General features: G+C 36.1%; 1 protein-coding gene across 2 annotated transcripts in view; it reads right to left on the bottom strand.

Moving 5' to 3' along the window:
* Positions 1-16,009, bottom strand: part of MSRA (methionine sulfoxide reductase A) — a 252,621-nt gene that overhangs the window by 143,715 nt on the left and 92,897 nt on the right. For both annotated transcript variants that reach the window (XM_088152314.1, XM_088152313.1), the window contains one exon: positions 3,511-3,630. In XM_088152314.1, the coding sequence (XP_088008440.1) occupies positions 3,511-3,630 (120 nt within the window). The remainder of the gene's footprint in view (positions 1-3,510; positions 3,631-16,009) is intronic.

The raw sequence follows: 16,009 nt of genomic DNA on the forward strand, positions 1-16,009 counted from the left end.
GCTGAACAAAATAAAAGTCAGCATATACATATTTTTAATAAATGAACAACAATCAATGAACTCTCAGACAACCAACAACATAGAAGGGGGCATGGAATAAAAATAATATAATAATAAAGAATCATTTCTCAGCTGTCACAAAATTTTAAAATTGAAGGAAACTCTTAAAAAAGCAAATTGTGTGACAAGCATAATTTGTCAAACAAAACTGTAGGTATCATGGCAACAAACCTAAAAACAGGCAGCATTTAAATTGCCATTAATTTTCAAAGATCACTTAAACATATTAAAAAACAAACTGACAGCTGTTGAGGAAGAAACATTACAGGGTGACTCAAATACAAACCAACTAAATGACTTTTAGGGTAACATATCTAGATAATAAATAATGTTCAAAGCTCATGTTCCTCCATATAATTACATTCTGAAAGGCTAACCAAAATTTCAGATAATTACATGGTTACATATTCAAGTCTGAATCAGAAATATAATGTAAAAACATTTTGATCTCAGGCAAATGACATGGGGTAAGGATAGAGGCTGATAACTACCACAAAGCAGCTGTTGAATCAACAAGAAGTTTTTCCCTCCATCAGATCTCAGTTCTACTTTATATGTGCAGATCTGAAAACACTCTGAATACACTAATAAACAAAAAGTTGTTCTGAACATCTGTAAGCAAACTATAAAGAGATATTTCATAATGAATGAACATCATGAATTTTACATAAAGCTTGCCAAAAAAATGTGTATTTGTCTATTGAGTCAAAGGCACTGGAAATAGCCCAAAACATTTATCCATTACAAATATCTTTTCAAACATGCATCTGTAGGACAATTTACTGAGATATAAAAATAATTTTCTATCAGGGTTCTTATCTTCAGAAGTCAGAGTAATCTGATTACTGTTTTAGCTCAGCGCAACATGGTTTGTACCTTGTTAACGTAAAAGGTGATAGATAGATAGATAGAAAATTCTTAAAAGCATAATATATAATAAATCACAATGGTTTGCTCCTACGTTCTGCTACTAAAATACTATAATCCAAAAGAAGTCAAGTAAGCTGTGAAACAATTCAAATTGCTGTGGATGTCATTTAATGCACAGAGAATCTTATATTAAGAGAGTTTGGTAATAAAATATGTCATGAGATAAGACACATTCTGGGATGCTCCATTGCTCCTAACGACTGCATTGCATGAGCTGCAATATATATTATGAGATCCCTTGCTACTATGTGGCCAGGAGCAAGCTGAATTACACACAAGTTTCTAAACATTTTAAAGACTTCTAAAATCCAGTTCTTATATTACACACTACTTGATTAATACAAATACTGCCGATGTAACTGATTACCTGGGCTGCAAGGATAGTTAGGCCAGCTAAGATGAAATCCTTGTATCTACAGAAGGCACTGAATTGGGTATACAAAGTTGCAACATCACCACATAGAACCCACAAAGAAGTCACATTCTGACTAACGAGATATATTATCACCACTTCTATTTCCACGGGGAGAGGAGGTTAGCTTAGAAGGCTGTTAAAGGAGGAGAAAGAACAGTCATAAAGGAATACAAAATAAAGGAATATAAAATTTCTTTACTCTTAATTGTACAGAAACTAGCTTAACCAAACTGAAGCAGACAAGCAGAAAACAGCAAGTCTAGATTGTACTCTCACTTTTGCTTCCACAGAAACAGGGTAGCATTCCAAGCCAGGTCCCGCTTTCTCAATGCACAGGAAAAACCAGGGGCTGCAGCTTTGCCCACCAGGTGAAGGAATTTATTATGATTTTAAGATCCTGATTATTGTTAGGAAACAACACTTGGATAACTACTTGCAAGAGAAAATAGATTTTTTCAGTGATGGCGTGGGATAGGGTAAACAATACACTTCAAAGGGAAAGGAGTAAATTTATTTCAAATGGATACAAAATCAAAGGAACCTCAAAGGAAAAAAAATCTATTCCAGTGGGTACAAGATTAATGCACTTCAAAGGGGAAATAATAAAATTGTTTCAAAGGCCACAGGTCAAACAATGTTTTCAAAATTTGCACCATCTGTGGTCCTAACTCTTTTTGTTCCTTTAAAAATACTGGCTATTTTCTGCATGGTCTAACATTCCTGTCATGCCCCTGATGCTTTCTCAGAATTCCAAGTGTTTCCTCAGGCAGAAGGATTTTCTCACACTTACATGATAAACTGCTTCTGCAAAATCTTCCCCATTTATACAATAATTAAATGTACAAGAGACTTCGGTTGCATTTATTCATGCTGGAAGGAAACAGAGACTGGCAAATAAATTAAGAACTAGTCTAACTACTCTGGGATTAAAAGTGGGTTTCTAAGGGTTGAAGACTAACTCTATAACACATTTAATTAATGGAGGACTTCTCTATATTTTCTTTTTTTACAAAGCAAGAATGGCATGTGGCTAGGTTTATTTGAGGGACCGGCTCTCCCCAACTGTATCTACTCATCCTATCAGATCCAGCAGGAGGGACATGCTATAGGCTGCATTCATTAAAGGGGAACCCAGGAACACAGCTTTTCCTGTCATGGCACTTGCTCTGAAACACCATCCCTCAGAGATTAGATTAAATGGAACCCATTTTGCCTTTTATAAGGCCTTGAAAACTTGGCTGTTATAGGACATGGGGGAGAGCCATGAGATCATTATCTTAATGGTTGTTAGCCAGAGTCATAATGTTGAGGTGGGAGACCCTATAAATTGAAATAAATAAATAAATAAAAAGTCCAATTTAGTTATAAAGCAAATTTTTAAACATGGTGGAAACCTCATGTTTGGTTTTTGTTTTTGTTTTGTTTTTAATGTCCCTGTATATTATTTTTACAAAATTATTTAGATATTTAAGTTGTCCATTTAGAAATATTTTACATGCAAAATATGAATGGCTAGAGCTACATATTTCCACAATTATTCTTTCCAAACACTGAGTCCAGTACTGAGTACAGAACATCCTGAGATATTTTCCATTTGTTTTCTTTCATTTTTTCTTCATTCTGTTCTTGAAAGATATGCTAATGTATAATCCATAGGAAAAAATTATTGGGCAATGACTGAGTGCTAAATAGATTTTTCAGTTGTTTGAAAAGCTGACAAAATGTACACAAGTTCTAAATGTTTTAACTTCTTCCCAAAATATATGGGTTATCTTTGATGGAGTATTTTGATTCCCCACCCCTTTCATGCATAGTATGTACAACCCTGCTACACTGGGTATTAAAAAGATTGTAGTTTGCATAAAGGTGGAAGATACTGATTCAATCAACTACATGGGCCAAAGGTTTCTACAAAATAGGAAGTATGAGGCCAGACAAATCAATTATATGGCTCAGTATAAAGCAACTTCATAAATACCCTCACCTGTATAGATTCCTCTTAACCTCCTATATGTTTATTTTCTTTCTTGATCTCCTGCAGATTTATTTCTTATATTACATTTTGTCAGTAAGAGACATTCAGTCCATAAAAATATGAACCTTACCTGAACAGACTTCTTCATATGTGGGATTTGGGGTATATCCTCCCGCATAACCTACTTGAGTAGAGTAGACTCCTTTCAGCCTCCAAAATTTCTTCTCTGCCCCCCAGAAACAGCCCATCCCTGCAATAGACATAAAGAGCTATTATAATAAAGATGCTTGAGTTAAATTAAGGTCTTATCAGATATTGCTTAAACAAACAATTAAAAATGCAGTGACAACCCCCCCCCCCCCGACTATATACTGAAGTAACTCAGCAATGTCCCCTAAAGCAAAGGCTCACAGCTCATGGACTGCATGTGGGTCCCAATATCCATATGTAACTTTCAAAGTACCCCAACAAAGTTGTTTTGCTTTAACAAAGCAAAGATATGTTAAACAGACATCTCACTACTGAAAATAATAATAGTGTCCATTAAGAGGTCCATTCAATGATTCTATATTTTTATTGCAAATAGAGTTTCAGACACCAAAGCAGGGTTTCAGATACTAATGCCAAGTTTTGTACTCCATTTGAATCTTCCTAACATGCTTTAATCAGGAGGCCATTATGCTATCTCTTGAATTAGTGTCCCTGAAATAAATTCAACAAATGCTCTGAAACCCAAGATCATATTCTATTCAAGGATCATGGTTGCTTTTCATGGTTCCTTACAAAATTAGAGAGAACCTGTGATAAGAAAGTTCATATCATAACAGTGCCAATTACCATTATTACTCTAGGACCACTCCTATTTGTATATCAAAATGTCATCACGGTGAGGGTTAGGGCTGGAGTCTACTCTTTCCCACTTGCCTGCTTTCTAAATCACTGCCACTACACAGCTCCTCTGTGCTCCTAGGGCAGCCATCGGGGTCTGCAGGGAATCAGACATGCTGTACTTGCTCCCTTGTCTTCCCAGGATACCTCAGGTGGAGAGGATATCCCACATAAGGAAAGCAGTGGAGAGATCCATGCAGGGTGATGGTCTGAAGAAGGATCTGATAGGGGTGAGATACCCCCACCTGGAATTTTAGCATGCTTGCAGTTTAATGGGGCTCTTGGATCTTCAACAGAGCTAATAGTTTTGTTGCTTCTAGCCTCAACTCAAGAACCATCCATCATATAGCCAGCTTCAGTATCAATCAGAACCTCAACTATCATTGTACAAACATGACCATGGCCTAAATGACCAAAGTGAAATGATGAAAAATAGCTCTCTTTTGCAATAAAAACATTATTTAATATATGTATTCTTAATGGCATACCATGATACTTTTCATTTTGTCTCACTAGAGATTTTTGTATCAGTGTATGAAAAGGCTTGCGTATTCTCTTTTGGGCTATTGAACAAATTGTCATGAAGCATTTATGACAATTTGATTATAGACCCCTGTATTAGGGAAATAGTGATGTTTGGATTTCCATCTCAGTTTAACTAAAATATTATCAGTATAGAATTTCAAAGATTTCAATGAAAATATCTAAACTCACATGACGCAGATGAAAATGTAACAGAAAGGTGTTTTTGAAATACATCCTTTGAACATCAAAAGTCATTAGTGGCAAACCACATTTTCTGAAAAAGCACCAATATATTCAGTAAGATGTCTTTTCCTCTTTTTTTATTGCCTGACAAACTCATTCTTTCCTTGGTAATTCACAAATGCTCATGATCTTAAATAATAATTTAGTTTTTAATACAAAGGACTTAGGCTAGTTAAAGACGTGATAGTTGTATAACATGTAAAAATTGGTCAGCATTAACCTAGATGTTTGTGGCTGAGGCTGCTGTACAAATTGGTTAGCTTATTATCCAACGTACTGAACTGAATCATACAAGGTCAGAAAATGAGTTAATTCAGTTACCTGCTTAGCAATTTGACAACTCTACATTTAAATTTGATTTCTGGATTGAGATATGAAGCTAACTGAATGGGAAAAATGGAAAAAAATGTTCTTCATAAACTCAAATATTAAAAGTACCGATACTGCCTAATTTTAGATGCTCCACTTTACCAAAAATTGCTTACAAAATGCAGAACCTTTAGTGAAAAGACCCTATGTGTATAAGAGCTTTATGGTAGGTTAAAAGGCAATCATACATATTTTTACAGCATAATTTTCTTTTAGTTGATTAGCAAACTGTCAAAACACAATAATCTGTATTAATGGCAAACATTCATTTAATGTTCTGCTTCCTGGCATCTGCAATCTTTAAAGGTGGCAGAGCAATAATTAACTAAATTAGAGATCATGCAAGAAGGAGGTGGGGAAGAGCCCTCTCAGCCTAGTCAATTTATGCATGCAAATAATATACAAAGTGCACATAAAAATGAACTATTTATTCACTGACATGACCAGTCTATTTAAAAGTCAAAACCTCAACTTGGCAAAACTCCATACCTGGAATGATCTGCAGGTATAAGTTAGCAAATAACCTCCATATAATGACCTTGTAGCCTCAGAATTCATCCTATGAAATTGAAATCTCCCAAATGGTAACAAATTAAACAGCAAGCAGGGATCAAGAGCTATGTTGAATCCATCACTTGACAGATAATAATTAACATTTTTTGGCTAGAAAATATATGCCAATTAGGAAAATGCATAAAACTTCTTAAAAAGGGCTTCATAAAGCTTCTTAAAAAGTCATTAAAGTTGCCTTGAATGTTGTCTTAAATAAAACTTGTGTCAACATTTTGCAAGATATCCCTTTCTCCCTAATCTTGTTTAAAGTCTTGAGAAGACCCTAAAAACTGGGAAGGGGGAAATTCTTTGTGATAGGCATTATAGCATGCTAGTATAAAAAAATCTGCAATTAGAATTGAAGAGACCACATTTTCTGCATGGATTTGCAGTTCAAATCAGAAGCTGTCCCAAGGAACTAAAACTGATGTACTGACATTTGCTTTGTTAAAACAAAATCAGTGTGTTTTCATTTGGTTTAATTATTATCAAGTTGACATGTTTCATCATAATTGATATTTTGATGGGCAATCTGCTGCAAATATTATTTCTGCAGACCACAAAGCCTTCCAAGATTGCACCACTGAAATATGGCAGTAAAATGGCACAATTTCTGTCTTCTTTTCCACAATGTAAATTAAAAAATAGGTGCATTATTCCTCAGACTTAAAAGCACCCTTTTTCTGTTGCTCCACCCTAATAATAAAAAAGAGGGAAAATTTCAATCCTGCCCACTTTAATTACAACAGTAACTGGCAGAATGACTCCTGCTAGCCATAATACCTGCAGTGTGAAAAAAACTGAAATAACAACACTATGATTCCTGGACAAAATAAATCACCCATCTCTGTTTTATATAAAAGGGATCATTACCAAAAATTCTTGGAGTGACAAATGTAGGAAACTGGTGTGCAGACTCTTCTTTATGCATATAAATATTGAACGAAGTATAGTTTAAATGTAGACCATTATTTCCAATTAATATAAGGCAGCTTCACATCTTCCTATTTTCATCAGGTTAGTTTCAAAATGCATAAACTTCTTAAAGTTAAGCTCTTAAATTTTATTGGCTTTGGTGGGATTTGTTTGTATGTGAAAGACAGGATACTTCCCGTCTCTATTTCAGGGAATAAAATCTACTAGACAGTCAGGGTTTTTTTTTCTTTGAAATGTTTTAGTCCAAGTCCTTTTGAGAAGTGAATCAGAACAACTCTTCTACCTCCTGTCATTTTCAACATTTCTTTAGAAACATAGTAAATAGAACAAAGGCAATCCTGCCATCAAATAGATCACAAAGTTATAGCATTCCTTTGAAACTTCAGAAACCAACTTCAAACTAAAGTGATGTTCTCTGACCAGCTCTTATCTATGTTATTAGTTTAAATGTACTAAAAACAAAGTGTCACAACAGTCTAAAAATAATTGTACAACCAGAATATTCTTTATCCAGCAGTGAATAAAAGGACAAAGAAAAAAAAGTGTGTATAATTGCACTCTGGATCTCAAAACCTTCCAGTTTCCAGTTTGGTTGTTAATTGAAAATAACAGAACTGTTATTTTCATATAATCATCTTCTCAGATGTAAAAGGTGCCATATATTCTAAATTCATTCTTACTGCTTATGGGAACTGGAACTCATGAAAAACAGATGATCTTTATATTTCTTGTTTAATATGGTACACATTTTAGAACAACACATAGATTCCAGATGTGTCTCATCAGAAAAGGAATGTGAGAACCTACGTCAATCATTACCAGTATACATCAAATGCAAGGGTTAGAATTAAAAGGTCTTGAACTTGAGATGGATACTCAGAGAGTAGGATGTAGACATAGTTAATCTTCTCCACAGATTCCAAACTCTTCCCTTTTGACATGTATGTCTGGACCCAAAATTCTGCCTTTGTTTAACAGACAATGCCCAAAGGGAACAGATGCACCAGTCAGTGACGATAGATCACCACAACTGAAATGGCCATTATTTATTTATTGGTTGAATTTACTTTATATACACCACTATCAGTGCAGGAAGAGTTTCTTGGGCAGGTAAGAACTGCTCCCCTTTTAACTTTTAGATGATCTTTTTGCAGGTTTCCCTCCCTCCCTCCCTTTCCCTTCAAGTGAGTGTTGAGTCCCTGCAACATTTTCAGAGGTGGTTTGCCATTGCCTCCTTTCTAGGGCTGAGAAAGAGTGACTGGCCCAAAATCACCTAGTTGGCTTCATGCCTAAGGTGGGACTAGAACTCATAGTCTCCTAGGTTATAACCTGCTGCCTTAACCACTACACCAAACTGACTCTTTTTTTCTTTAGTGCTCAGTATATCATTGATGAGAAATTAACCATAAAAAATAAAGTACATTAGATGGGGGGTGTCTAAATTTGAACTAAAAATAAATAAATAAATAATATGAGAAAGGATTTGAATCATTAAGCTAAGTGCCAAAATCTCCACTATTTGTTGTTTAAAAAAATAGAAAAACTACTAAAAATATTATAAACATTTAGTTTCTAACTTCCCCCTTGTTGTACTCCACTGATATACCATATTGATAAACATTTAAAATTTTTGTATATTTCTGATTTCAGCTCTTTAATCAGTTCTTTTTCCCCTTAAAAACCATACTCTGAATACTTACATTTACCTTGCTGTGCAGTATGTAATATGTATGGAAGCCATTCTTGCTTGAATGAGGTAAAACTTGTTGTGAACCCATGCTGTTAATTTTGCCATTACTGCATATTCTTCAAGTTTAAGTTCCCAATCTATTTAAGTTTAAATTCTGAGTTAGCATCAGTAACTCTTTTCCAATGTTGTGCTAAGTTTATCCTTGCAGCCATGAACATGTATCTTAGTAAACTGTGACATTTTTGTTAATATGTATTGGAATTATGCCTAATAAGAATTGTGGTTTCATTTTAAATTTGATTTCTAAAATTCTCTGAATAATATTTCTTTCTAGTACTTTTGAGGGTTTTTTACTTGTCTACCATATATGGTAAAATGTTCCTTATGTCTCATGGCGTTTCCAGCATTTATTACTTTATGTTTTGGCAATTATTTATGTAGTTGTATACCATACATAAAACATTTTATATCAGTTTTCCCTTAAGTTATAACTTCAGGTAAATTTTATAGATTTCTTCCATAATTCTTCCCATTATTGTGTTATGACTATTTCTTTAAAATTTTGCATCCATTTATCACACTTTTTTTTTGTTTGTTTTGTCTCCATGTCATATCTGAGTAACAGTTCATATATATTCCCTAGTTAGATGGTCTTGGTTCTGTATGAGCATTTCAGATTCAAGTAATAGATTGATCTAGACTCAATAAACACACAAAGCACTGGAAAGTTGGACAGTTGATTGGGTTTCTGTATCTCCCTTGTATCTCCCTTCAAAGGCTGGGGGAGACTTTTCTTTTTCAAAACAAGGAAAGCTTACCCAAAAAAAAAAAAATGGAATTGTAAATTATAAATGGATTCAACCATTTCAGAAACTAATATTTTATTATTAAAACTACATTCTATTTTAAGTATTTTCTATAGGCTATGTACAGTATATTCTGTTCAATTTCACTGTATTTTCATATCTTTCTATTCTATATATTTGTTTATTGCTGATCTCTCTATTTCTTTTTCTTAAACCCTTTATATCCCTATGGTCACTCTCTCTAGAGCTATATTCCTTTTCTACAGGGTTCAGTCTGTCTTACCTGTTTTAGTTTTATTTCTGTTTTGTCAAAACCTTTACTTTTTCTTTACTTTTTCTTTGCCTTTTCTGCCTTTTTTTTCCCCCTTGGCTGGGGTTGTTGACTCTTCTCCTATTCTGCATCTTGGCTCCACTTGAGGGAAATGACTAGCAGAACTTTTAGGTCACACCAGGTCTGAGGGAAGAAAAAGGCTGCAGAACTCCCAGGCAGACATCTTGTCCTCCCTCCCCCCCCCACCTGCTGTTTGATTGGCAACTGGGTCATCCTGATGCTGGGGGAGGGCTGAGAAGGGAGGGGAAGGAAGGAGCACAGGTGCTTATAATCTGCTCAGGCAGTCTGCCCTTCCACAGACCTTCTCTGAGAAAGTAGAATTTGAGCTGTCAACCTAAGTAGCGAATTAATAATCTGCTTATTCATGTTCCAATGCCCATGATGCCCCCCCCCCAAAAAGTATGACGGCACACAAAAAGAGTCGACAGCTAAAGCTCCGGAGAGTCTTTTAGCCTTCTCTAGGTAATATCAAAAATATTCTTTCTCCAAAAAGAACAGAATCACCACCATTGGGTCGAATCCAGGCAATAAGAATCTGCATTTTAAAACAAGAGTCATACTTGACTTTCCTGAGGGACAAAGGACATTTTTCATGGTAACTGAGCAAAGGCTCAAGTTCCAAAGATAATGTAAGGCTAATAGACATTGAAGGCATACCTCAATAACTGCAGAAATGATTCAGTACTTTAGTATTCTTGTCTCCTTGTTATGAGCTGGAAATTGAAATAAACCAAATTCTTTACCTTTATATTCCACCTTTCCTCTAGAGCTAAATATAATGTACATAGCACCATCCCATAAAAGACCTGTGTGAGATAGTTTGGGCTGGGAGACAGTCATCTGCCCAAGTCATACAGTGAACTTGCATTGATTAGTTTCTCCATTCATACTTCATACCAAGCCATGATCTATTTGAACTGTAGTTTGCCAAATATCACAGTGGAAGATTGTTAAATCCCTTCTATTCTATCAAGCTTTAGCCTCAGTTTGAATAGTAGTGAACATCCATCTGTATATTTGTTTGTGATTTTTGGTGGGGGGATTCACTAATTCTCTTTTATTTCTACTCATGATTTTTGTTTTATTTCTGCTCATGATTTTTGTTTTGTTGCACCTCACCCAGAGTCATATGACTGAGGCAATGAACAAATTGTAAATAAATACATAATGTTGCCAGCTTTCACAAAATTTTCAAAGTCCACTCTAGTGTATTACAATAGCCTAGCATGGAATGCTTTGATGCTGCATATTCAAGACAAGTCCAAACACACAAAAAGAAAATCACACAACTAGAACACAATCCTAGTTCTCCACAAATCAGAGTTATTTTAATGTTCCATTTAACTGTCTAGTTATACTATAAGCCTTATCATAAACAAACTATTTACAAGATTGTAAATTACCATCAAAATAACAGAACAGACATTCCTTTTGAGAAACAGGTAAGTCAGTGCAAACCATTAACTAAAAATTCTTAATCACAAAAGTATATTTGATCTCTCCTGATTTCTGAGAATCACATTATATTTAATAATAATCATTAGCACAAACATTTCAGTCCATCCCCTATTTTTACCCTTATGCAAGAGACAATATAACACAATTGGCTTTTAACATTATTTGTCACAAGCAAAAAGAAAAAGGCATGATGTTCAGATCTCCTTATACTGTACGAGGCATATAAACCCTACTCTATTACCTGAGGTGGATTGCTATCTCTCCTAAGGTAGAGGTCAGCAATTCTACCTGAATGGATACCAGGCTTAAGAACACAATCATGAAGCCATTTACTCAGAGAAAATTCCAAAATGTCAATGATGCCACTTTCAAATTGGTTTTGTAAGAATGCAGCTTATCAGAGATATTCAGCATTTTAACAGAGAAGGTCATTCTTATGCGCGGAAAAAGAAAGCGATACATTCTTCTTGACACTGTATAGTTCCATCTGGCAGGAAATGTGCTCAATTAAAATCTCCCTGCTTTTTTAACATTATTAACCTATGGACTTATAACTTGCCATTTTACAAATTTAAAGATAGTTAACAAGCAAATAAAACAAATCAGAACACTATAAAATAGTAAAACGGTACAGTAAGAAGCAGTAACAGAGTTGATAAAACAAAATTAAATCATTATATGCCACTAAATCAGTATCAACTCTTAGCAGCCACATACATAGACTTTCTCCAGGTTGATCTTTCCCCACCCAGACCTCAGATCTTCCAATGGTGCACTGATCACCACTGCAATTAAGTGCATCAATCCTGCTGCTGGTCTATTCTTTCTTTCATTCCTTCCACCTTTCTCAAAATTATAGACTTCTCCAGAAAGCTAAGTCTTCAGATAATGTGGTCAAAATATGATAATTTGAGAACTAAGGACTGATTCTCAAGAGTTGTCAATCCCACTATGTAAACCAAACCAAGAAATCAACTCCACCCAAAGGCTAAAATTATATTTATTAAAATCGGCTATTGTAACAGAATCTTACAAGTCTGACTGCTTTACTTCCTCCCTGCCTCCCCACCCCCACCCCAATACTCATGTATTAGGTAATTAGGGAAGTCTCTGCCTGAATCTTTGCACATGCCTTCTTCTGTTTTGGGACTTAAGCCATGTTCTTCCCCTTATCACTTTGGTAACAGATCTTGTGTATCTCTGTTGAGGTCATCTTCCCTACTCTCCACAGAAGTCTTCTCCAACACTAAAGTTAAAAGCATCAATATTCTTTCTATCTTGCTTCTTCGAAGTCCAACTTTTGCTTTCACAGAGTATTACAGGGAAAACCATTGGCTGAATGATTCTAACCTTTGTAGCTATAGACACATCACAGCATCTGGAAATCTTCCTTTAACTGCTATTTTACCAAGTGGTGGTCTGTGGCATATTTCTTGACTGCTGGTTCCTTTACTGCTGATAAGGATAGAAAATATCTAACACGCAATTTTTAAAAAAGCAGGAGCACCAACTGGTTAAACAGGCATGCAACAGCAAATTATAAATACTGACAGCAATACAACCTTATTTTAACAGGATGTTACTTTTAAGAGAACCCTGGTTTTACTCCCTGTTAAAAAAAAAAAAAAAAAGTGGGGGGGATATTGTTCAAGGAAGTCACAAGGAAAAAGCAAACCCTATATGCTGGCAAAGGAGGCCTTTAGATGCACGAAAAAATTCAAGTACTAAGCTCAATGAAACTTATTTCGATTTAACTGGAGGTTGCAACCCCCCTAAATTGCTGGTGATGTATATTTGACTACAAAGTTCACATTTTGTGCAGATCTCATAACATCCAACCACAAGATGCCAAAGAAGAATACAGGGGCTTCCTACAGAAAAAATAATTTCAGAAAACTTGATCAAACAATACAGGCTTGTTATTCATACTGAGGTAGGCAGCACTTATTTCAGCATATGAGCATATATAGTCTTGACTCCAAATGGCAGCTTTACTGTAGATCCAAACAATAGATCCTATCTTTGTTTAAGAAATTCCATAATGTATCATAGAAACAGAAATCTCAAGATCACACACACAAACACATTTATTTGTGCATGCCATGGCTCCAAAGAAATGCTTTGTTTCCAAAGTAATCCAGGGACAATATTTAAGAATGTTGAATATCTGAAAATAAGTTTATGCTTCTAAAGATAGTATCTTGCAAGCCAACTAGCATTAATACCAGATTAAACTCAATGAGCTTTAAGGGAGGGAAAGACAAAAGTTGAATAGATGAAAAATAAATGTAAAATACAAAATGCTGTCAGACTAGAAAGCATAATATCCCAGGAAACACACTACAAAAGATGGCATAAACATCTTGACAATAGAGTAATGTATTATTGTTAATTTATTCTTACTCTTGTTTTTTATCATTTTGATTATTTTTTGTCACACCTATAAAAACTGTAAAATAAAGTTAGATTTTTAAAAAATCTATACAGTTCTAAAAGCCACAGAGCCTCCATAAAGAAAAAGTAAGGGGAAAGTATATAAAAATAAAATAAAGATGAAATCAAAGAATGTTAATATAACAACAGTCAAGGACAGTTCCCTTTATTACAGCACCATGTTCTTCAAAGAATGTCCTTGATAATGACACAGTGGTTGTAAGCATTTTGTAGACATTTGGACCCCAATTTCTTCCTTTCTCTAAGCCTCACATAACTATTTACCTATTGCAAATTGAAAACATGTCAAATCAAAAATAGGAATATTTACTTTTATTCCCACATGATACTGATGGAAATAACTATAAGATATCTATTGAGTATCAAGACTAAGTGAGCATAACAGAATATCGTTCAGTTATATCTACAGTGAATACCATATCAGCCCTTTTTTTATTATCTTTACCAGAAATTCTCAACAGGAAACTAGAATTTTACTGCCCTCATATGTCTAAACTACAACAGTATTGCTTCTGATCCTCAAAAACTCTTCAGAAAGTTTACAACTTAATAATTAATAGAAAGAAAGGTCACTAAAAACTCTGCACATCAATATCTGGACTTCACTATCCTCTTCAAAAGTGAAGTCAAAGTCCCAGCTAAGTAAAGTTTATATTGGGTTTCAGTGACTGAAAGGACAGAGAAAAGAACAGTAAAAAAAAAAAATAAACAACAAGATCACTAAAATTAAGCCTGTGCAAATTGGTCCGTGATACATGTAACTCATGACTGAAGCAACCTTCTGTATTTTCTTGTTGAATGCGTTACTGTACGCAATTAAGTCCAAAAGTTTAAGATGGCTGCTTTGTAAGTGTCTCCAAACATTTTAATGTGATGTGAGTGCGTTGTTTACTTCAAGTTTCTGTTCTGGAATTGTGGTATTTGTACCCTGGAATATTTAAAATGGCTTCTGGCTAAACACTATAATGATTAACTGTCAGTTGCTATTCCCTTCTAATAAAAAACTGGGAGCGATAGCGAATGTTTTCTTTATTGCATCAGGTCTGAGCTTTAATCCATCATTACATGAATCCTTTGTTCAATTTTGTGTATATGTGCTTTTAAGTCAGTTTTGACTCCTGGTGACTGCCTGGACAAGTCCCTGCAGTCTTCTTGGCAAGAGTTTTGGAAGTGGTTTGCCATTGTTTTCTTCCTAGAGCTGAGAGTGAGTGACTGGCCCAAAGTCACCCAGCTGGAACTGAACTCTCAGTCTCCCAGCTTCTAGCCACTATATCAAACTGGCTCCCTTATTCCATATAGCAGTCTTATTGTTAATAAGATATTAAGCCTCTGGTTAAGATGGAGGGGAGAATGAGAGCTGCAGAGCCGCTGTCCTTGTAATTTTGTATGTGTCTGCTGTGTACGTGTTTGCTGTGTGGAGGGATACTCTGGACTGGCACTCACCCGTATAAAAACTGGGACTGCTCAGGTTTGCTTGGACTTCTTTGGCTAGAGTAGTGTGTGCGACAGCAGCGCTTATCGTTTTGCTGCGCTTGCCATGCCTACCGCCCCAACTGTGTTTGTTGCGTTTGTAAACTTGGCGGCTCCTCTGAATTCAGTGACAGCATTTTTTGGGATTAGCTCAGCTGCTGCTGCTGTGATTGCTGCTGGAGTTGCTAAGTTTGCAGTGTTTGCCGCATTTGCGACCTTGGTGGCTTTCTTGAATTTGGGAGCAGCGTTCTTGGACTGGCTTAGCTGGCTTGGTTGGAGGAGTCTGCTGCTTGCTGGAGGGACTTCTTCACGCTGCTTTGGAGAACTGCCCAAGCTGTTTCTTTAAGGAGTGGACTGAGGAGCTGCTCCAACTGTGTCTTGGAGCTCTGGGGTGTTGTAGCCTTTTACCATCTGTCATTGGCTCTTCATCTGGACGCTGGGGTTCTGGAGGTGTAGGCAGGGGCTAGGCAGGATGGGAGGGTTGCAGTGGAGTGACAGACCCCCCTCCCCTGCGGAGGCCTTTCTGCTTCCCTCTGGTAGCCTCAAGAAGAAGAAAACACCACTACTCCCATTTAATGGTGAAGTGCCTGGGAGTTGGACTGTGGGCTTCCCACTAGAAATTGAATGTTATTCCCCCTCCTTGCCTTCCTCTGGGTGACAGCCAGAGGTGGGCTTGGTGGGAGGGTGAATGACTGGAGACTCTGCCAGCTGGTGGGAGCAGTAGGGTAGGAGGTCCTGGATGCTGAGTGGGGTGTGTGTGAGCGTGAGTGGGTTTGGATGTGTTGATCCTCTCTCTGGGTGAGAGTCGGAGGAGGAAATTGATGAAGGGTGAATGGGCAGGGTGCCCACTGCCTGCTGGTGGGAGCAGCAAGGGAGGGATCCCTGTGTACGTTTGTGTGTGAGGCTG

This window comes from Python bivittatus, unplaced genomic scaffold (assembly GCF_059951505.1).
Source record: "Python bivittatus isolate LINGU-HERP-01145 unplaced genomic scaffold, Pbiv_v1 ctg000690_np1212, whole genome shotgun sequence".
NCBI classification, from domain to species: domain Eukaryota; kingdom Metazoa; phylum Chordata; class Lepidosauria; order Squamata; family Pythonidae; genus Python; species Python bivittatus.